A 21,789-nucleotide genomic window follows, 5' to 3' on the forward strand; every position below is an offset into this window, starting at 1 on the left:
GGCAGCCTTCCCAGGTATCGCCCCCACCGCTTACAACAGGCATGTTGGTATGAATGAGATTTGCCTGCTCTAGGCAGCGGCAGGCTGTAAAACCAATATAGTAACAATAAAAAACTTACATTTATATACTATCCTTAACATAGCGAAATGTCCCAAAGCACTTCACAGGAGCATCAAACAAAATCTGACAGCGAACCACACGAGGACATATTAGGACAGGTGGCCAAAGGCTTGGTCAATGACGTACGTTTAAGGAGCGTTTTAAAAGGAGAGAATTAAGAGGGGAGGAGGGAGAAGTTCAGAATTTAGGGTCAAAGTAGCTGAAAACATGACCAGCAATGGTGCAGTGATTAAAATCAGGAATGGAAAAGAGGCCAGGTTGGATCAACACATCTCAGAGAGCTGTATGGTTGAAGGAAATGAGAGAGAGAGAGAGAGAGAGAGAGAGAGAGAGGGATGGGTGAGGCCAAGGGAAGGATTTGCAAACCCAGATGGATGCAAACTTTAAAATTAAGGTGCTGCTTAAACAAAATCCAAGCTAAGATATAGGCAACAAGAGTTTTACACGAGGGTTCATGTTTATGGAGGCCAGCCAGGAGAGCATTGAAGTAGTCAAGTCCAGAGGTAATAAAAGCATGATGATAGTTTCAGCAATATCAGGCAAGATTGGAATAAAAGCAAAATACTGCAGATGCTAGAGATCCAAAATAAAAACAGAAAGTGCTGGAAAATCTCTACAGGTCTGGCAGCATCTGTGTGGAGAAAAACAGAGTTAATATCTTGAGGCCAATATAACTCTTCTTCAGAACTGAAAAGGGAGTCGTCTGTTCCGAAGAATCACACTGGACTCGAAATGTTAACTCAGTTTCAGTTTCTCTCTCCACAGATACTGCCAGGCCTGCTGAGTTTTCAGGGTTTTTTGTTCTTCTTAGAGGCAAGTTTCAAATGGACAATGTTTCAGAGGTGAAAGAAATCTTAATGATGCAGCATATATGGCACTGGACACTCATCTTATGGACAATTAGGACACCAAGGTTATGAATGATTTGATAGCAGGAGTTTTGAATATTCTCAAATATGAAGGGCACAGATGGAAGGCTGGCCAAGAGAACAATGAAATAGACGAGAGGTAATAAAGAATGGATGAAGGGTTCAGCAACAAAAAGAGTTGAGGCAAGGTTGAAAATAGGCAATGCTCTGGTCTAGACTAGGTGTCCTTAAATGATGGAGCGGATTCAAGATCAAAAGCTTATCCAGGATCAAACAATGACGAAGTTGCAAATATTCTGTTTCAGCCTCAGAAAGCAAGATGTCAGGGAGAGGAATGGAGCCCATTGCTAGGGAATTTAAGACAATGGCTTTGGTTTTCCCAACATTTAGCAGCAGGAGATAGGAGGGAGATCCATCATGCACATTAAAAAAGAATCCACTGCATTTTTTAGCACTTGTTTTTTTCTTTGAACACATTGGGACCAAAACTGATGGAAAACTACCCTGTCAATCCGTGCAACATTGTGGGGTCGTAGCACTGACCTTAGATCCAACCGAATGGGAGAGCACAGCAAGAAAGGAAAGCAGAAGAACAAACTCTCTAGCAGCTGGTCGGAAGACGAGAAATGGGTGAGAGACGGAACCCTGCGGTTACTGAAGCAGGGTCATCTGTTAAAAGAAGGATTTCATGATAAAGCACACCCAAAATAGTTGGCCCACTAATACACTAAAAGTGGAGCCGTTGTAGTTGATTAGGTTGGTAATGGCAAATGATTAGAATGAGTCAGGGAGTGCCAGTGACATGTGTAGATGGTATAAATGGCAGGGAGTGTACAGTACTACACTGAAGTGGAAGCTTTGATTATCTTGTGTATAGAAAGGATCAAAAAGCTCATGTTGTGCTAATATAACCAGCTTTAATGTAACACCATATTTAATCATGTTACAAGATAATGTAGGCGCAGGATATAATTCTTTATTTAACCATTTCTTCACAATTGATCAGGAATATAAGGAATCCTGGCACAACAGAACCTGTCTGAAGACTCCAGCTTTGAGAACCCTACAGCTAAGCAGTCACAATTCTGAACTTCTTTGCTTACTGCAGGCTAGCTGGATCATGGCAATATGGAACATTTACACAAAAGGAACATTAAATATGAAACTCTTCTGCTCTTTACTCAACTCCAAGTTCAATTTTAGATTAGAATGCAAGATTTTTAAATTACAAGCACTGAAAAATATGTATATTTATAGTGACTCAGTGGTAAAACAGCCTCAGGGGCATCATAGAAGCATTTTCAAAATAATTGACACCGAGGCACACAAGGAGATTTTAAGAAAAAAGCAAATTGCTGTGGATGCTGGAATCGGAAACAAAAACAGAAAATGCTGGACAATCTCAGCAGGTCTGACAGCATCTGCAGAGAGAGAAGGAGGCTAACGTTTCGAATCTCGAGGACTCTGTCGAAACTGGAGAACTGGAAATAGGGTCAGATTTATGTGTTGTGGGTGGGGGGAAATGGGGCTAGATAGAGGGCCAGGAATAGGTGGAGATTGACAAAGATGTTGTGGGCTGAAAGACAAAGGGAATTAAATGAGGCCAATTAAGGGCTAACAAGGGTGTTAATAGCGGCACACAAAGAGATTAGAATGTCTTAATATCAGAACAAGGGTAAGGTGCATCTTAAAGCTTGGGATGAAGAGGTATTATGTTAAGCAACACTTTAAAGATGGATAGAGGGGGAGGCAGTGGCGTAGTGATATTATTGCTTGAACAGCACGGTAGCACAGTGGTTAGCACCGTTGCTCCACAGCACCAGGGACCTGGGTTCGATTCCCGGCTTGGGTCACTGTCTGCGCAGAGTCTGCACGTTCTCCCTGTGTCTGCATGGGTTTCCTCTGGGTGGTCCGGTCCTCCCCCCACCCCACACAGTCCAAAGATGTGCAGGTTAGGTGGACTGGCCATGCTAATTGCCCCCAGATGTTACTGGGCTACGGGGATAGGATGGAGACGTGGGTTTTAAGTAGAGTGCTCTTTCCAAGGGCCGGTGCAGACTTAAAGGGCTGAATGGCCTCCTTCTGCACTGTAAATTCTATGACTAGTAATCCAGAGACCCAGTCACGCTCTGGGGACCCGGGTACAAATCCCGCAGATGGTGAAATTTGAATTCAATAAAAACCTGGAATTAAAAGTCTAAAGTTGTTAATTGTCAATCTGGTTCAATAATGTCCTTTAGGGAAGGAAATCAGTCATCCTTACTGGGTCTGGATACATGTGACTTCAGATCAATAGGAACGTGGTTGACTCTTAAATGCTCTCAGGGATGGGCGTTAAATGATGGCCCAGCCAGTGAAGCCCACATATCATGAATAGAAAAAAAGTAGGGAGGGTTTATCGCAGGCTTGGAGGTTTGAGAGGGAATTCTGAATCTATAGAAACTGGGGATGCACAAGAGGCCGGAGTAGGAAGAGAGCAGAGATTTTGTCAGGGCTGGAGGACGTTATAAAGATATTGAGGCCAGAGGGATTTTGAAAGCAAGGATGACAATCTTAAATCTGAGGCTTTGCTGGAGGCAATGTAGGTCAGTGAGTACGAGGGACCACAAATTAAAATGGGAAGCAAGAAGTGGTGGAAAAAAAAATCAAGCCCATCAACACTTACCTAGCCTGTTAAAAATACAATCGTGAACCCTATCAAACATTTCATATTATGCTCCTGTAAAATGCCTTGTTGAAAAGTCAATATCCCTAGATAGATCAGGTTTTTTTCCACTCACTCCACAGTTCAAATGGGTTTTCTATACACGATTAACAGACTAGGGCTAGCATTGTCTGCACTACATTAGTTGGGTGAGCTACTTTGTATATGGAGAGGAGCCGCCTTGAGGGGAAGGCAGCTAATTTTCAGAAAGTAGTCCAAAAAAAAAAAGTGCATCCAGAGCTCCTTCCCAATGCTCACCCCAGAACTACCTCTCCTGAAAATAGACATATATACCACTTGTTTTGAATATGGTGTTGATCACCTTGCACCCCACCTGACTCCAACCCTCCAAAGATGCCACAATGACACTTGTGGCCACAGAATTGCTCAAACCTACCTTTTGTACAGAGTCAACAAACATTCGGTAATGGAAGACCAAACATTATACATGATAAGCAAAGGGTAGCTGAAATATGTGAGATATCACATGAATGGCAATCAGCAATGCATGACATTTCTGAAGCAATGTTTAAGGTTCTGCCATGAGCTGTGTGCCTATCAAACTAAAATAGCTCCCCAGCAATGGGGAATACCACAGATTCCTGTCATAATCCATCATTCCCAGTGAGACATCCTCCAGTTCAGAACTCCTATTACAGCAGATTTTCCACATGAAGTCATCCTTCGACTTGCTTCACTTTTAATTTGAATGTCAAATGCAATTCCCAATTTTATTTATTCATATCAAGTCATCTTCTGGGAAACATTCTTGCTCTAATTGTGCAATCACAACTTGATTATACTGCAATGGGTGAACACATGATCTTCAATAATTACATAATATGCCCTTTAAAACAAATAAGCTGGGGTTTAAATTACTTCACCAATGCCCTTGAAATAAAGATTTTATTAAAAACAGTCTTACAGCAAAGGGATATACGGTGCTGATAACAACTGCAGTAATTGATTAGGATGCACAGGCTGGGACTGTACTGGTCTTTAATCCCATTCTGAGAGCAAAGACCTGGTGTTTTATTTGAGATTGGTCTTACCTGGGTAGTCAAGCAGGTTGCTGACATACAGGGATCCGGGTCAATCTGTTTTACTCTCATGACCGTAAAAGTATATTTACACTGTCACTTTGGTGTTGGTTGGGAGAATCTGAGCCAATTCCCAGGATTTATATGCATTAAATCAGCTAGTTGTAGCTCAGAGGCAGGCTTGTGTACTCAGTTTTACATGTTGGAAATGGGTGTCAACAGCAAGGTCATTGCACTCCCAGAGTTGGAATTAAAAGATTAATATAAAATACAGCACAGTGACAGCCGTTCAAGAAGTTGGTCACCAAGTTCTCAAGGGCAATTAGGGATTGGCAATAAATACTAGCCTTGCGAGATGTACTCCTATCCTTGAGAATTAATTATGATGTGGAGATGCCGGCGTTGGACTGGGGTGAGCACAGTAAGAAGTCTTACAATGCCAGGTTAAAGTCCAACAGGTTTGTTTCAAACACAAGCTTTCGGAGCGCAGCTCCTTCCTCAGGTGAATGGAGAGGTATGATCCAGAAACATTTAGGTGTTCTGAAGGTCTGGATCCAAGGTCTTGATCAGTCTGTTGAGTTGGCGGATCTGTTCCCCTCCGGAAGGCCGCTGCCCTAGACTCGACATATATTCTCAAGCCGTCAGAAGTCGTGTCAATGCCAGATTCATCAGTCGCATTCACAAGGCAGCCCCGAACGTCACCCAAGCACAACGCAACGCCATCCGCGCTCTCAAGACCAACCGCAACATTGTCATCAAACCAGCAGGCAAAGGAGGGGCCACCGTCATACTGAATAGAACGGACTACTGCAAAGAAATATACCGACAACTCGACAACCAGGAATACTACAGGCAATTAACCGCAGATCCAACCAAGGAACAGATCCGCCAACTCAACAGACTGATCAAGACCTTGGATCCAGACCTTCAGAGCACCCTACGTGCTCTCATCCCACGTAATCCCCGCATTGGAGATCTCTACTGCCTCCCAAAAATATACAAGGCCAACACACCAGGCCATCCTATTGTTTCAGGCAATGGGACCCTGTGCGAGAACCTCTCTGGCCACATTGAGGGCATCCTGAAACCCATCGAACAAGGTACACCCAGCTTCTGTCCCGACACGGCGGACATCCTACAGAAACTCAGCACCCATGGACCAGTTGAACCAGGAACATTCCTCGTCACAATGGATGTCTCGGCACTCTACACCAGCACCCCCCATGACGACGGCATTGCTGCAACAGCCTCAGTCCTCAACACCGACAACTGCCAATCTCCAGACGCAATTCTGCAACTCATCCGCTTCATTCTAGATCACAACGTCTTCACCTTCGACAACAAATTCTTCATCCAGACGCATGGAACAGCCATGGGGACCAAATTCGCACCTCAATATGCCAACATCTTCATGCACAAGTTTGAACAAGACTTCCTCACCACACAGGACCTTCAACCGACGTTATACACCAGATACATCGATTACATTTTTTTCCTTTGGACCCACAGCGAAGAATCACTGAAACGACTACACGATGAGATCAATAAATTCCATCCCACCATCAGACTCACCATAGACTATTCTCCAAATTCTGTTGCATTCTTGGACACACTCATCTCCATCAAGGACGGTCACCTCAGCACTTTGCTTTACCGCAAGCCCAGACAACCTCACGATGCTCACTTCTCCAGCTTTCACCCGAAACACATTAAAGAAGCCATCCCCTATGGACAAGCCCTCCGTATACACAGGATCTGCTCAGACGAGGAGGAGCGTAACAGACACCTACAGATGCTGAAAGGTGCCCTCGTACGAACGGGATATGGCGCTCGACTCATCGATTGACAGTTCCAACGCGCCACAGCAAAAAACCGCACCGACCTTCTCAGAAGACAAAAACGGGACACCACTGACAGAGTACCCTTCGTCGTCCAGTACTTTCCTGGGGCAGAGAAACTACGACATCTTCTTCGCAGCCTTAACACATCATCAATGAAGATGAACATCTTGCCAAGGTCATCCCCACACCCCCACTACTGGCCTTCAAAGAACCGCGCAACCTCAAACAAACCATTACATAGAACATAGAACGATACAGCGCAGTACAGGCCCTTCGGCCCTCGATGTTGCACCGACATGGAAAAAAAACTAAAGGCCATCTAACCTACACTATGCCCTTATCATCCATATGCTTATCCAATAAACTTTTAAATGCCCTCAATGTTGGCGAGTTCATTACTGTTGCAGGTAGGGCATTCCACGGCCTCACCACTCTTTGCGTAAAAAACACACCTCTGACCTCTGTCCTATATCTATTACCCCTCAATTTAAGGCTATGTCCCCTCGTGCTAGCCACCTCCATCCGCGGGAGAAGGCTCTCGCTGTCCACCCTATCTAACCCTCTGATCATTTTGTATGCCTCTATTAAGTCACCTCTTAACCTTCTTCTCTCTAACGAAAACAACCTCAAGTCCATCAGCCTTTCCTCATAAGATTTTCCCTCCATACCAGGCAACATCCTGGTAAATCTCCTCTGCACCCGTTCCAAAGCTTCCACGTCCTTCCTATAATGAGGCGACCAGAACTGTACGCAATACTCCAAATGCGACCGTACTAGAGTTTTGTACAACTGCAACATGACCTCATGGCTCCGGAACTCAATCCCTCTACCAATAAAGGCTAACACCCCATAGGCCTTCTTCACAACCCTATCAACCTGGGTGGCAACTTTCAGGGATCTATGTACATGGACACCGAGATCCCTCTGCTCATCCACACTACCAAGAATTCTACCATTAGCCAAATATTCCGCATTCCTGTTATTCTTTCCAAAGTGAATCACCTCACACTTCTCCACTCCATTTGCCACCACTCAGCCCAGCTCTGTAGCTTATCTATGTCCCTCTGTAACCTGCAACATCCTTCCGCACTGTCTACAACTCCACCGACTTTAGTGTCGTCTGCAAATTTACTCACCCATCCTTCTGCGCCCTCCTCTAGGTCATTTATAAAAATGACAAACAGCAACGGCCCCAGAACAGATCCTTGTGGTACGCCACTCGTAACTGAACTTCATTCTGAACATTTTCCATCAACCATCACTCTCTGTCTTCTTTCAACTAGCCAATTTCTGATCCACATCTCTAAATCACCCTCAATCCCCAGCCTCCGTATTTTCTGCAATAGCCGACCGTGGGGAACCTTAACAAACGCTTTACTGAAATCCATATACACCATATCAACTGCTCTACCCTCGTCTACCTGTTCAGTCACCTTCTCAAAGAACTCGATAAGGTTTGTGAGGCATGACCTACCCTTCACAAAACCATGCTGACTATCCCTAATCATATTATTCCTATCTACTTGATTATAAATCGTATATTTTATAATCCTCTCCAAGACTTTACCCACCACAGACGTTAGGCTCACCGGCCTATAGTTACCGGGGTTATCTCTACTCCCCTTCTTGAACAAAGGGACCACATTTGCTATCCTCCAGTCCTCTGGCCTATTCCTGTAGCCAATGATGACCTAAAGATCAAAGCCAAAGGCTCAGCAATCTCTTCCCTGGCTTCCCAGAGAATCCTAGGATAAATCCCATCAGGCCCCAGGGACTTATCAATTTTCACCTTGTCCAGAATTGCCAACACTTCTTCCCTACGCACCTCAATGCCATCTATTCTAATAGCCTGGGTCTCAGCATTCTCCTCCACAATATTATCTTTTTCCTGAATGAATACTGACGAAAATTATTCATTTAGTATCTCGCTTATCTCCTCAGCCTCCACACCCAACTTCCCACCAGTGTCCTTGACTGGCCCTACTCTTACCCTAGTCATTCTTTTATTCCTGACATACCTATAGAAAGCTTTTGGGTTTTCCTTGATCCTACCTGCCAAAGACTTCTCATGTCCCCTCCTTGCTAGTCTTAGCTCTCTCTTTAGATCCTTCCTTGCTTCCCTGTAACTATCAAGCGCCCCAACTGAAACTTCATACCTCATCTTCACATAGGCCTCCTTTTTCCTCTGAACAAGAGATTCCACTTCTTTGGTAAACCACGGTTCCCTCGCTCTACCCTTTCCTCCCTGTCTGACTGGTACATACTGATCAAGAACATGCAATAGCTGTTCCTTGAACAAGCTCCACATATCCAGTGTGCCCAACCCTTGCAGCCTACTTCTCCAACCTACACATCCTAAGTCATGTCTAATGGCATCATAATTGCCCTTCCCCCAGCTATAACTCTTGCCCTGCAGGGTATACTTATCCCTTTCCATCACTAATGTAGAGGTCACCGAAATGTGGTCACTGTCTCCAAAGTGTTCACCTACCTCCAGATCTAACACCTGGCCTGGTTCATTACCCAAAACCAAATCCAATGTGGCCTCACCTCTTGTTGGCCTGTCAACATATTGTGTCAGAAAACCCTCCTGCACACATTGTACAAAGAACGACCCATCCAATGTACTCGAACTATATCTTTTCCAGTCAATATTAGAAAAGTTAAAGTCTCCCATAACAACTACCCTGTTACTTTCGCTCTTTTCCAGAATCATCTTCGCCATCCTTTCCTCTACATCTCTAGAACTATTAGGTGGCCTATAGAAAACTCCCAGCAGTGTGACCTCTCCTTCCCTGTTTCTAACCTCAGCCCATACTACCTCGGAAGAAGAGTCCCCATCTTGCATCCTTTCTGCCACCGTAATACTGTCCTTGACTAGCAGCGCCACACCTCCCCCTCTTTTGCCCCCTTCTCTGACCTTACTAAAACACCTAAACCCCGGAACCTGCAACAACCATTCCTGTCCCTGCTCTATCCATGTCTCTGAAATGGCCACAACATCGAAGTCCCAGGTACCAACCCATGCTGCCAGTTCCCCTACCTTATTTCGTATACTCCTGGCATTGAAATAGACACACTTCAAACCACCAACCTGAACACTGGAGCCCTCCTGCGAAGTCAAATCTGTGCTCCTGACCTCTCTACTCTCAATCTCCCGTACCCCAAAACTACAATCCAGGTTCCCATGCCCCTGCTGAATTAGTTTAAACCCCCCCAAAGAGTACTAACAAATCTCCCCCCCAGGATATTGGTGCCCCTTAGGTTCAGATGTAGACCATCCTTCTATAGAGGTCACACCTTCTCCAGAAAGAGCCCCAGTTATCCAGAAATCTGAATCCCTCCCGCCTGCACCATCCCTGTAGCCACGTGTTTAATTGCTCTCTCTCCCTATTCCTCATCTCACTATCACGTGGCACGGGCAACAACCCAGAGATAAAAACTCTGTTTGTTCTCACTCTGAGCTTCCATCCTAGCTCCCTAAAGGCCTGCCTGACATCCTTGTCCCCTTTCCTACCTATGTCATTAGTGCCAATGTGGACTACGGCTTGGGGCTGCTCCCCTTCCCCCTTAAGGACCCGGAAAACACGATCTGAGACATCATTGTTTGCAGCAAATTACACAGCCTTCAGAACAGCGACCATGACACCACACAACCCTGCCAGGGCAATCTCTGCAGGACATGCCAGATCATCGACTTGGATACCACCATTACACGTGGAAACACCACCCACCAGGTACGCGGCACATACTCGTGCGACTCGACCAATGTAGTCTACCTCATACGCTGCAGGAAAGGATGCCCCGAAGCGTGGTACATTGGCGAGACCATGCAGACACTGCGACAATGAATGAACGGTCACCATGCGACAATCATCAGGCAGGAATGTTCCCTTCCAGTCGGGGAACACCAGCAGTCAAGGGCATTCAGCCTCTGATCTCCGGGTAAGCGTTCTTCAAGGCAGCCTTCAGGACACGCGACAACGCAGAATTGCCGAGCAAAAACTTATAGCTAAGTTCCGCACGCATGAGTGCGGCCTCAACCGGGATCTTGGATTCATGTCACATTACATCCACCCCCCACCATCTGGCCTGGACTTGCAAAATTCCACCCACTGTTCTGGCTTGAGACAATTCACACCTCTTTAACCTGTGATTATCCCTCTCTCTGGATCTGTAATGATTTGATTACCTGCAAATGCTCGCATTCCAAGCATTGTCCGGCATCTCTGACTTTGTCTATATAAATGTTTCTGGATCATACCTCTCCATTCACCTGAGGAAGGAGCTGCGCTCTGAAAGCTCGTGTTTGAAACAAACCTGTTGGACTTTAACCTGGTGTTGTAAGACTTCTTACTGAGAATTAATTGACAGAGTTATGATGGTTTTACTCACTATTGGCCTGAATAAGTGCAGAATATCACAGTTCAAATGAGAGCAGTTCACTTGTTTAATGCCTGTTCCACTGAACACAATAATAATACCCCTCACCAGCACACCGCACTGCACAATCATATGCACAATTTATAGGATGCACCTTAGCAACTCACTAAGATTACTTAGACACCAACACTTTGTCCTGTGACCTTCACCAGAGAAGAACAGCAGCAGCAATGTTGTGGCAACACCAATCACATACAGTCCTGACTTGGACATGTACTCGGGTGCTGGAACCATACAACCGTAGAATTCCTACAGTGCAGAAGGAGGCCATCCAGCCCATCAAGTCTGCACTGATCCTCTGAAAGAGCACCCTACCTAGGCCCACTGCCCCATCCTATCCACCTACATAACTTTGGACACTAAGGGGCAATTTAGCATGGCCAATCCACCAAACCTGCAATTCTTTGGGCTGTGGGATAAAGCTGGAGCACTGGAGGAAACCCATGCAGATACGGGGAAGAAGTGCAAACTCCATACGACAGTGACCCAAGGCCAGAATCGAACCTGGGTCTGTGGTGTTGTGAGGCAGCAATGCTAGCCTCCACTGTTACTGGGCAAATATCCTGGATTTCTTTACTTAAGACACACATGGGAGCAGGGAGCAGCCCATAACAAGAACTGCAGCAGTTCAAACAAAAGGCCCATAACCACCTTCTCAAATTAGCAATGTTGTGGGAACACCAGTCACATACAGTCCTGACTTAGACATGTAATCTGGCGTTGGAACCATACGTTGGAACCAATCCGACAGTGCAGAAGGAGGCCATTCAGCCCATCGAGTCTGCACTGACTTTGAGCAATAAATTCTGGCCTTGTCATCCTGTGAATAAAAAGGATTGATTGAGTTTTGGAAGATAACTAGGGCTTACATGCTGCATATAATCCACAAGCCAGAATCTTGATGCCCATGGCATGATGTACAAGCCTTGGATTTTAATCAGCTTGAACTCTCCAGGTCCAATATAGAATCAGTGTATATTGCAGGCCAGCACGGAGCTGGTAAATGCCCTTTTCCAAGCCAGCAGGTTGTGACATGGATGCTACCAACTTGGTGTTGTGCCATGGATGTTGGCAATTTGGAGTTGCAAAGTTAGCTCTAACTGCATTGTTCATTCCTGCTGGTCTACTGTTTGGGACCTCTATAGTTTGGATAATGTCCTCTACAATACAATGGAGCTGTACTTGGAAAACTGCTTGAACTTTATAATCTCTTGTGTCCATCAAATCGTGCATACATGACAATCACTCAGCCATAATGCCTGCACTGGTTCTTCAAAAGATCAACTTAATTTGTTCCACTCACCGCTCTTTTCCCATAACCCAGCAAAATTTTCTATCTCAAGTATTTATAGAATTCCATATTGAATCTGCTTCCACCAATCTTTCAGGCAGCGCATTCCAAATCGTCATGACTCACTGTGTGAATAAACAAAATTCTCCGGAGCTCCTCATCGGATCCTCACTTCATCCAACAAATAATAAAATCTTTACCTCAGGAGGGGACGGCTGAGGCTGGCTTGTTGCTGTAACGGTGGATGGACCGTTTGCAAAATTCTGATCCTGGTTTGCCGTTTCTACTTTGACTTCTTCCAGACCAGGTATTGACGAAAGCTGCAAGCCACAAAATAACAGGTTAAAACGGCCAACGTGTGCAATCTACCAGCTTAGTAAAGCCGCAAGTCATGAAGCATTTCCCATCATCTGCTCCCACCCCGAAGGGGAAGGTGGGGCCTCAGTTTTAATATCTTATTTGAAGACAGGCACCACTTACAATGCAATATCCAGTCAATACTGGTACTGGGTGTGACAGCTGGTGGTGCTTAGATATCTGGAGTACGGCTTGAACCCACGAGTGTCTTCCTCGGCAATGAAGTAAATTTCATTCTGAACTGGATGACCTAATATTCAAAAGATCCTCAGGCCAGAAAAATGCAACTTGCCAAACTGTCAATTAACTTCAGAGTTGGCTTTATATGATTCACAAATCAATAAATGTTCTGTTATTCGCTGCTATTTCTCAAGTTGGAGTTGGGCCATACAATTTTGAGATTTATAGGCCCATCACTTGGAAATCTTACTGAGCCAGTCAAAATAGTTTTATAAACCCACTGCCCATGAACCAGAAAAAGAGATGTTCATCTAAATTGCATATATACAAAAACGCTTTAAAAAAAAACTTGCATTTATATAATGCCTTTCACTATCTCAGGATGTTCCTCAAAATGCTTCACAGCTGACAGAGTACTTTAGCAGTGCATGTATTATTGTAATGCTGGAAATGTGGCAGCCAAGCTACCACAAATAGCAATACAATAAATTAACCATTTTTGGTACTGTTGGATGAGACATAGATATTGCTCCAGTCACTGATGGAACGCCCTGCTCTTAATCAAACAGTCAAAGGATCCTTTGCAGTCATCTGAGAGGGCAGATAGGGTCCTCGGTCTTATGCAAAGATGACACCTTCATCAGTGCAGCATTCCCTCAGTACCACACTGAAAGGTAAACTTAGATCATTGGCCAAGTCTCTGGAGTGGAACTTAAACACAGAGGTAGAAGTGCTACCCATTGAGCCAAGGTTGACATCAAGAATACTTTGTTTTGGGCAAAGAGAGAGAAACACAAGTTGTATGATATTGTAAATTCTGCATCATTTCAAAATGATTGAAGTAATGACATTTTATTTGAACCGACATCAATAATTTAAAGCAGCCTTACTGGAAATTAAAACTACAGAATTTGTGACAAGAATGGACATTGATTTCAACAACCTCAAAACATGGAATATAATAAATGCCTGAGGAATGAAATCAAAACCAGGAAATTCCAATATTTCGATACAAAACCTGGAACCAAAATTGTAGTCAAATTGCATTTATACTTAGTAATCCTTTGGGCAGAAGAACAGAATCAGTCAAGTCTTCTCTTCCAAACTAACCATCAGCTTCCTTAACTTTATTTCAGAATAGCCTTATATCACTTTCCCCAATGTTATGACACCCTATTGGGACGCAACTTGTATAACATCAGATTCCCCTCCTGTGAGCTACCCAGGTGGCTAGAGGGCGGAGCTTCATCCCAATTGGAGGAGCTCCCACAGGATATAAACCCCGACCTGGAAGCAGTTCGGGGAAAGTAACCCTGCAGGGAGATGAGAGAAGTGATTGTTGTGACCATTGTAGAATAATTAGCTATACCCTGTCAGACTGGCCTCTTGTGGAGGCTTTGCCTCCGTCTACAACACCCAACATGAATTGAATATATTGTATATATATGAAAATGCCTTGAATAAAAATTCAGCTAACACCTACAGACAGCAGGCAGCAGAAAGAGAATAACAGTTCCCTTCACTTCTGAGGCCTAACCACTTCTGGAAGATTCTCTCAGAAACATCACCCTATAGGAACCAATCACTGACTGTTGTCAGTAGAACACTGTCCCTGGCCAACCTACTGATTGCCAGTTAACCAATCAAATTGCCTCCCTCACCAGATGATCCCATCTACTTGGTGTCGAAGAATCTGGCTTCTCTTTCTCCAGAATACAGTATACTGGCAAGCAGATTGTTTTAAATTTCAAGTCTTCTACTTTCTGCTCTCTACTTAAAAGCACACTGAATTTATTGATCCACGGACCAACACAAATTAGAACAAAGGAAATGAATTGAACCAGTTCCTTAAAAAAAACTGCCAGGGTTTCTGTTCCCCAACCTCTGTTTGCAATATTTCTGCAATTCTTGCTTGAACAGAAGCACTGCCCAAATTCCAATTTTCCTATATCTCTGTGCACCTTCTTGTCTATTTCCTTTGTTCTAATTTGTGTTCAATCAATGGGTTGGCCAGGGACAGTGTTCTGCCTGACAACAGTCGTGATTGGTTCCTGTTGGGTGATGTTTCGAAGAGAACCTTCCACAAGTGGTTAGGCCTCAGAAGTGAAGGGAGCTGTTTTTCGCTCTCTGCTGCCTGCAGCTGGTAGCTGAATTTTTATTCAAGGCACTTTCACACATGTACACAAAACTTAACAAAACAACTCAAACAATCACAACCCACCTGCCACCCTGACATCAATGCCCCCACCACATCCTGTCTTCCCCATTTTAATCCCCTTACCCTCCCTCTTGCCAACCCCACAATCAACCCTGAGGAAATTGATAAACGGTTTCCACCTCCAGTGGAACCACTCTGCCGACCCTCAGAGCGAATCCGACCTTCTCCAACCTCAGGAATTCTGAGAGGTCACTCACCCACATGTCCGCTTTTGGCGGCTCCGGGTCCCTAGCCTCTCAAGGCCCGCCTTCGGATGTCCACCGCTATTGATCCCTTCCCAACTATGCCACATCAACCAAACCCTTGTCAGCAAACCTCCACCGCCAAACAAAAAAACTAACCCCCACAACTTCTTCCTGGCAACCATGCACTTCACTCCCATTAGTTAGCCTGCCCAGCTAGCATGGTGGCCCTCCTGCCAACTGCCAAAAGAGGAGCAAAAGGTACACTTACCATCATTACTCTCCTGCCAAGACCTGCCCTGGAATAACCAACCACAGACATTTCAAAAAGCACACAAAACTTCTCCAAAGTTCAATGTCCTCACACACATCCCAGTCCATTGTCCCTCTGCTGCCTCCTCTGGCGTGTAAAAATAAAGTTTCCGTCTGTTTTTTGGCGCTGTGCGCACCCGCCAATGGTGGGATTCTCCGTCCCGCCAGCCGGCCAATGGGATTTCCCATTGTGGGCAGCCCCACGCCGTCGGGAAATCCCTGGGCGTGAATATGATGCTGCAACGGTGAATCCTGACAGTGGAGAATCCAGCCCCTTGTCTTTGGAAAGTCATCCGCCACTTCGCAAAGAGGGCTGCCTTTATCCAGTTGAATCTGGCCATCCTCTTTGCCAACTCCACACCCAGGTGTTGGTGGACCCGCAGCTGACTTCCTTCCCAGGTACACCACTTGGTCTGCCTCGCCCATTGGACCAAAAATCGATGCAGCCGCACAACCATCATCCTTGGTGGCTCGCCCTCCTGTGGCGGCCTCCTCAGCATCCTGCGTGCTCGGTCCACCTAGAGAGGTCGATCAAAGGCCATCTCCCCTATTAACTTCTCCAACATTCTTGCCACATACACAGCAGACTGCACACCTTCAATGCCTTCAGGCATCCAAATCCTCACGCTGCCCCAGCGCCTCCTCCACTTTCTGACTCGTTCGGCCCTGGGACTGCAGCCTCTGCTCGACTCGCTCAATTGCAGATCTCAGCTGCTCCACAACCTTGGTCAGGTTTTCCTGGACTTCTTTCCTGTGCTATTGGAACCTGTTGTTCAAGAACTCCACCAACTGCTGGGCAGGCAACATGCACCCCCCATGTCTCCGCAATCTTTACCTGTGACGCACCATGAACACTCTCCTGTTCCAACAGCTCTTTCTTTATCATGGGCACTCCTCGTCCACTGATCCATGCCCAGCCACACCAGGAGTATTACCTTCCCCAGGCACTCTTGTAGCTTTTCCCTCAAATACTACACCCTTCGGGCGGGGAAAGACCGGAAATATCCACCTTGAGCGAGAGAATGGCCACCACCGGAAGTCCGTAGCTGAGGATTTTTCAAAACCAGCAGCGTGTTGCTCTTCAGGAACTGAAGTAAAATAACTAATCTGTTGGTTTGAAAGCAGCGAGAATCGAGCTTATCCTTTTCGGTGAACTTGAAATAACACAGTAGGTAGCATTGTTGCTTCACAGTTCCAGGGTCCTAGGTTCAATTCCCGGCTTGGGTCACTGCCCATGTGGAGACTACACGTTCTCCCCGTGCCTGCGTGGGTTTCCTCACACAAGTCCCAAAAGACTTGGTTTCCTGCGGGTGTTCCAGTTTCCCCCCACAGTCCAAAGATGGGCAGGTTACATTGGGTTTCGGGGATAAGGTGCATTAAGTGGGCCGAGGTAGGGTGCTCTTTCAAAGGGTTGGTGAAGGCTTGATGGGATGAATGGCCACCTACTAACCTACTGATTTAATATTTGTTTCTCTAGTTCTTTTTCTGGAGTAAACAGGGGCGGGATTCTCTGACCCCCAGCTGGGTCGGAGAATCGCCGGGGGCCGGCGTCAATCCCGCCCCCGCCGTGTCCTGAATTCTCTGCCACCAGAGATTCGGCGGGGGCGAGAATCGCGCTGCGCCAGTCGGCGGGCCCCCCCTGGCGATTCTCCGGCCCGCAATGGGCCGAAGTCCCGCCACTGTCAACCCTCTCCCGCTGGCGTGGAACAAACCACCTACCTTACCGGCGGGAGCAGGTGGCGCGGGCGGGCTCCGGGTCCTGGTGGGGGGCGGGGGGGTGTGGCCTGGCCAGCAATCGGGGCCCACCGATTGGCGGGCAGGCCTGTGCCGTGGGGGCATTCTTTTCCTTCCTCCTTCGCCATAGTCTTCACCATGGTGGGGGCGGAAATGAGCCACTCTTCTGCGCATGCGCAGGGATGACGTCAGCAGCCGCTGCCGTTCCGGCGCAGACTTACACCGGCCGGCGAAGTCCCTTCGGCCCCGACTGGCGTGGCGCCAAAGGCCGTCCACACCAGCCGGCGGAGCGCCAACCACTCCGGCGTGGGCCTAGCCCCTCAAGGTGAGGACCTGGCCCCTAATGGTGCAGAGACTTCCGCACCTTTTGGGGTGGCCCGACACCGGAGTGGTTCACGCCACTCCATCACGCCGTGACCCCCCCGCTCCACCGAGTAGGGGAAAACCCCGGCCCAGTTCTTATACTTTTCCAGAAAGTTTCTTAAATAGCTCAAATTTGCCAGTCATCAAAATCATTGTTGTAGAGTGAGTGTAGCAACAACTTCATCATTAAAAAGAAAGTACTGTACTATGTAATTGAAACATTCTGATACTATCAAAAGAATGCCAGTGGGAAAAGGGAGAGAAGAGAAAGTCAGAGAATAAAACAAAAATTAAAGAAATCGGACTTCCCTCAGCACTACAAAATCATTTTGCTTTCACATTCCAGTGTGCAATATTTACACTAATTTTGCAGCTTGACTAATGGGCAGTGTTCAGCTGGCTTGGTAAAGTTTTACCATCAACATACGCCAATATTAGTGTCCAATGGGACTGCTGGAGTCCACTGGAGTTTCATCATAAACTATTACACGTCTCCAGCATCCTTAATCTGAGCAATTAACAGTTCACAAGAACAGTAATAAATTAAAATATCCTTTTCAGCCTATTTGTAAAATCCTACCCATTTCGTTAAGGTGACAAAATATTTTCACCTATATATTAAAATTATGGGCATCCGGCTGTCAGCACGAATTGAAGACACTTCAACTTTGCTTCCAATTTTCACCCTTCTCTTAATTTCACATGGTGCCACTCCGATTCTTCCCTTTCCTTCCTTGTCTCCCTTTCTAGCAAGATTATCAACTAATATTCGTTGCAAGCTTACTAACAACTTCCACAGTCACACTTCCTTGCACCCTACATCCTGCAAGGTCTCCATTCCATTATCCCAGTTCATTAGCTCCTGTCATATCTGTTTTGATAATGCAACCTTCAACAATAGTCCTAAAGATATCTTCTTGTGCCCAAAAAACAAGGGGCATGATTCTCCGCCGGTGCGATTCCCCGTTTTGCCGGCGCCCGGGAGTTTCTTGACGACGTGGGGCTGCCCCCCAATGGGAAACCCCATTGACCGGCCAGCGTAACGGAGAATAGATGTGGGGGGAGGGGAAGGGGGAATTTGGTCTACTGCTCCCAATGTGGATCCTCTGTAACGGAGAGACCAAACGTAGACTGGCTGGTTGTTTTGCTGAGCATCTTCTATCTGTGCGCATTCAGGACCCTGACCCTTACCTTTGGGCAGCACAAGTGGATAGCACTGTGGCTTCACAGTGCCAGGGTCCCAGGTTCGATTCCCCACTGGGTCATTGTCTGTGCCGAGTCTGCACATTCTCCCCGTGTCTGCGTGGGTTTCCTCCGGGTGCTCCGGTTTCCTCCCACAGTCCAACGACGTGCAGGTTAGGTGGATTGGCCATGATAATTGCCCTTAGTGGCCAAAAAGGTTTGGAGGGATTATTGGGTCACGGGGGATAGAGTGGAAGTGAGGACTCAGGTGGTTTGGTGCAGACTTGATGGGCCGAATGACCTCTTTCTGCACTGTATGCTCTATGTTCTTCCTGTTGCTTGCCATTTTAACAAAAGACCCCGCTCCCATGCCCACATGTCTGTTCTTGGCCTGCTGCATTGTTCCAATGAAGCTCAACGCAAACTGGAGGAACAACATCTCATCTTCCGGTTTGGCACGCTACAGCCTTCCAGCCTGAACATCAAATTCAACAACTTTAGATGATCAGCTCTACCTCACCTCGACCCATTTGTTTCCATCCCATTTTAACTGTCTTGTATCAATTCTTCCTTTCTTAATATATACTTAATTCCCCCCCCCCCTCAATCTTATCCACCTTTCTCATCTTTGCTTCCCCCTTCCCTCCCCCTTGCTTCCCCCTTTCCCTCCCCCCACATCTACAGTTCATCCTCTGATGTTAGTTTCCCTGTTGTTTGACCTTTCACATCTTTTGTTCTCTCTGGGGACTGCCATTCGCACTCTTTCCCCTTGAGTTTCTGTGGCCATCAGCACCCGGCTTCCCTGGGTTTCTGTGGCTATGACTCATCTTTCATTCTCACTCCAGTATAAATATTTCCCACTTTCTCTGTCTGTTAGCTTTGACAAAGAGTCATCGAACTCGAAACGTTAGCTCTTTCCTCCCCCTACAGATGCTGCCAGACCTGCTGAGATTTTCTAGCATTTTCTCTTTTGTTTCAGATTGCAGCATCCACAGTAATTTGCTTTTATCCAGTGATGTACATGATTTGCGTCTTTCAATTTAGCCTACTGTATTCACTGTTCAAAATGTGGTCTCCTTCCACATTGGGGAAACCAAAGGGAGACTGCGTGACTGCTTTTCAAGAAACCTCTGATCAGTCTGCAAGCTGCAGGGACCTGTAATTTTAATTCTCCACCTTGTTCTCACACTGACATCTCTGTCCTTAGCCTGCTGCACTTTTCCAGTGAAGCTCAAAGCAAGACTGAGGAGCAGCACCTCATCTTCCAATTAAGCAGTTTAAAGCCTTTCACACTCAACACTACGTTCAAAATTTCAGACGGTGAACTTGGTCGCTCTCAATTTAATTTTCTATTTTAATTTTTGTCATTTTAGTTTTCATACAGAAACACATCTCCTATCGGCGCTTTTGTTTCTCTTTTTGACCCATCACCATTCCCTTTGGCTCCGAAACACTCTGTTATCAGATCTTCCTTTTGACTTTGTCTCATCAATCCCTTGCTCAAAACCTCAGATTTCTAGAGCTTATAACCCTGACAGCTGAATACATGGCTGACAGTGTGATTGGAATTCGGGATGTGCAAGAGGCTGGACGAGATTAGAGAAAGGGAGGGTCAAAGCCATGAAGGATTTGAAAACAAGAATGAGAAATTTTAAATAGAGATAATGCTTGATTAGGAAGCAATGGGCCATAGAGCACAGCATTGATAGTGTAAAGGGACTTACGGCAATGTAAAACACAGGTAGCAGAGTTTCAGATCACCTCAAGTTATGGAGGGTTAGAAAATGGGAGACTGGCCAAGATTCCTTTGAGAGCTCCAATTCAATTACAACACTTTACAAGAACATAAGAAACAGAAGTTTGGCCCCTTGAGTCTGCTGCACCATTTATTAAGATCATGGCTGAATCCTGGGAGGTCGTTTTGCGAGGCTGGAGTTGGGGGGAGAAATATGGACTGAGGCAGGGGAAGTACCTGCAATTCGGGACTTTGCTAGGAACGAGGTCCTGTGCTTCCTGATAGCGCCGGCCCGCTCGTTGTTGGAAGAGTTACTGATGGCAGAAGGAACAGGAAAGGGGGGAGGAGGTGTCGGCGATCTAAGGGAGGATTTTGTGGGAGGCTGGGGTATCCTTGGAAGGGATTAAAGCCAAATAGGAGGAGGAGTTGAGGGAGGATATGGAAGATGGTCTGTGGTGTGAGGTGCTCCGGAGGGTAAACGGCTCAACCTTGTGCGCGAGGCTGCAGCTGATACAGCTGAAGATAGTGTATAGTGCGCATCTCACGAGGGCGAGGATGAATCGACTCTGAGGGGGTGGAGGACGTCTGTAAGCGCTGTGGGAGGAGCTTTGCAAACCATGTTCATATGTTTCGCTCCTGCCCGAAGCTGGAAACGTATCAGAGGAAGTTTTTAAGGTCATCTCGGGGGTGGTACACGAGCATGGAGCCAGGACACTAGAAGCCATTTTTGGGGTGTTGGACCAACCAGGGCTGCAGATGTTTTAGCCTTCGCCTCACTGATTGTCTGGAGGCAGGGCCTGCTGGAGTGGAAGTCAGCTTCTCCTCCCTGTGCCTCAGCATGGCGTGGGAATCTGCTGGAATTTCTGACTCTCGAGAAGGTGAAGTTTGAGGAGGAGGTGGGAGGGTTCTACAATTCATGGGGATTATTTATCATGCCATTTCAAGAATTGGTTGCCATCGAACAGGGAGAGGAGGGGTTATTGTTTACGGGATGATTGTTTTCACCTGCTTTCACCATATACTGGTGATTCATCAGTTAAATGGCACACGAGGTGAAATACTGAGATACTTGCCAGCTATAAAGACAGTCTCTGCTCACCTTTGCCTCCAGAATATTGAGTGTTGTTTCAATTTGCTGGATACGTAGAGAAAGACTGGCCAGTTTCTGGGAGAGAGGAAAAAACCTTTGCTTATAAATAGAAACTTGCAAAACAGAG

The 21,789-nt window shown here is 46.2% G+C and overlaps 1 protein-coding gene across 3 annotated transcripts in view; it reads right to left on the bottom strand.

Annotated features, from left to right (window-relative positions):
- The window catches only part of washc3 (WASH complex subunit 3), a 39,467-nt gene that overhangs the window by 13,827 nt on the left and 3,851 nt on the right, over window positions 1-21,789 (bottom strand). For all 3 annotated transcript variants that reach the window (XM_038780379.1, XM_038780380.1, XM_038780381.1), the window contains 2 exons: window positions 21,672-21,737; window positions 12,510-12,629 (listed from right to left, as the gene is read on the bottom strand). In XM_038780379.1, coding sequence (XP_038636307.1) covers window positions 12,510-12,629; window positions 21,672-21,737 — 186 coding nt within the window. The remainder of the gene's footprint in view (window positions 1-12,509; window positions 12,630-21,671; window positions 21,738-21,789) is intronic.

Source organism: Scyliorhinus canicula, chromosome 20 (assembly GCF_902713615.1).
Source record: "Scyliorhinus canicula chromosome 20, sScyCan1.1, whole genome shotgun sequence".
NCBI classification, from domain to species: domain Eukaryota; kingdom Metazoa; phylum Chordata; class Chondrichthyes; order Carcharhiniformes; family Scyliorhinidae; genus Scyliorhinus; species Scyliorhinus canicula.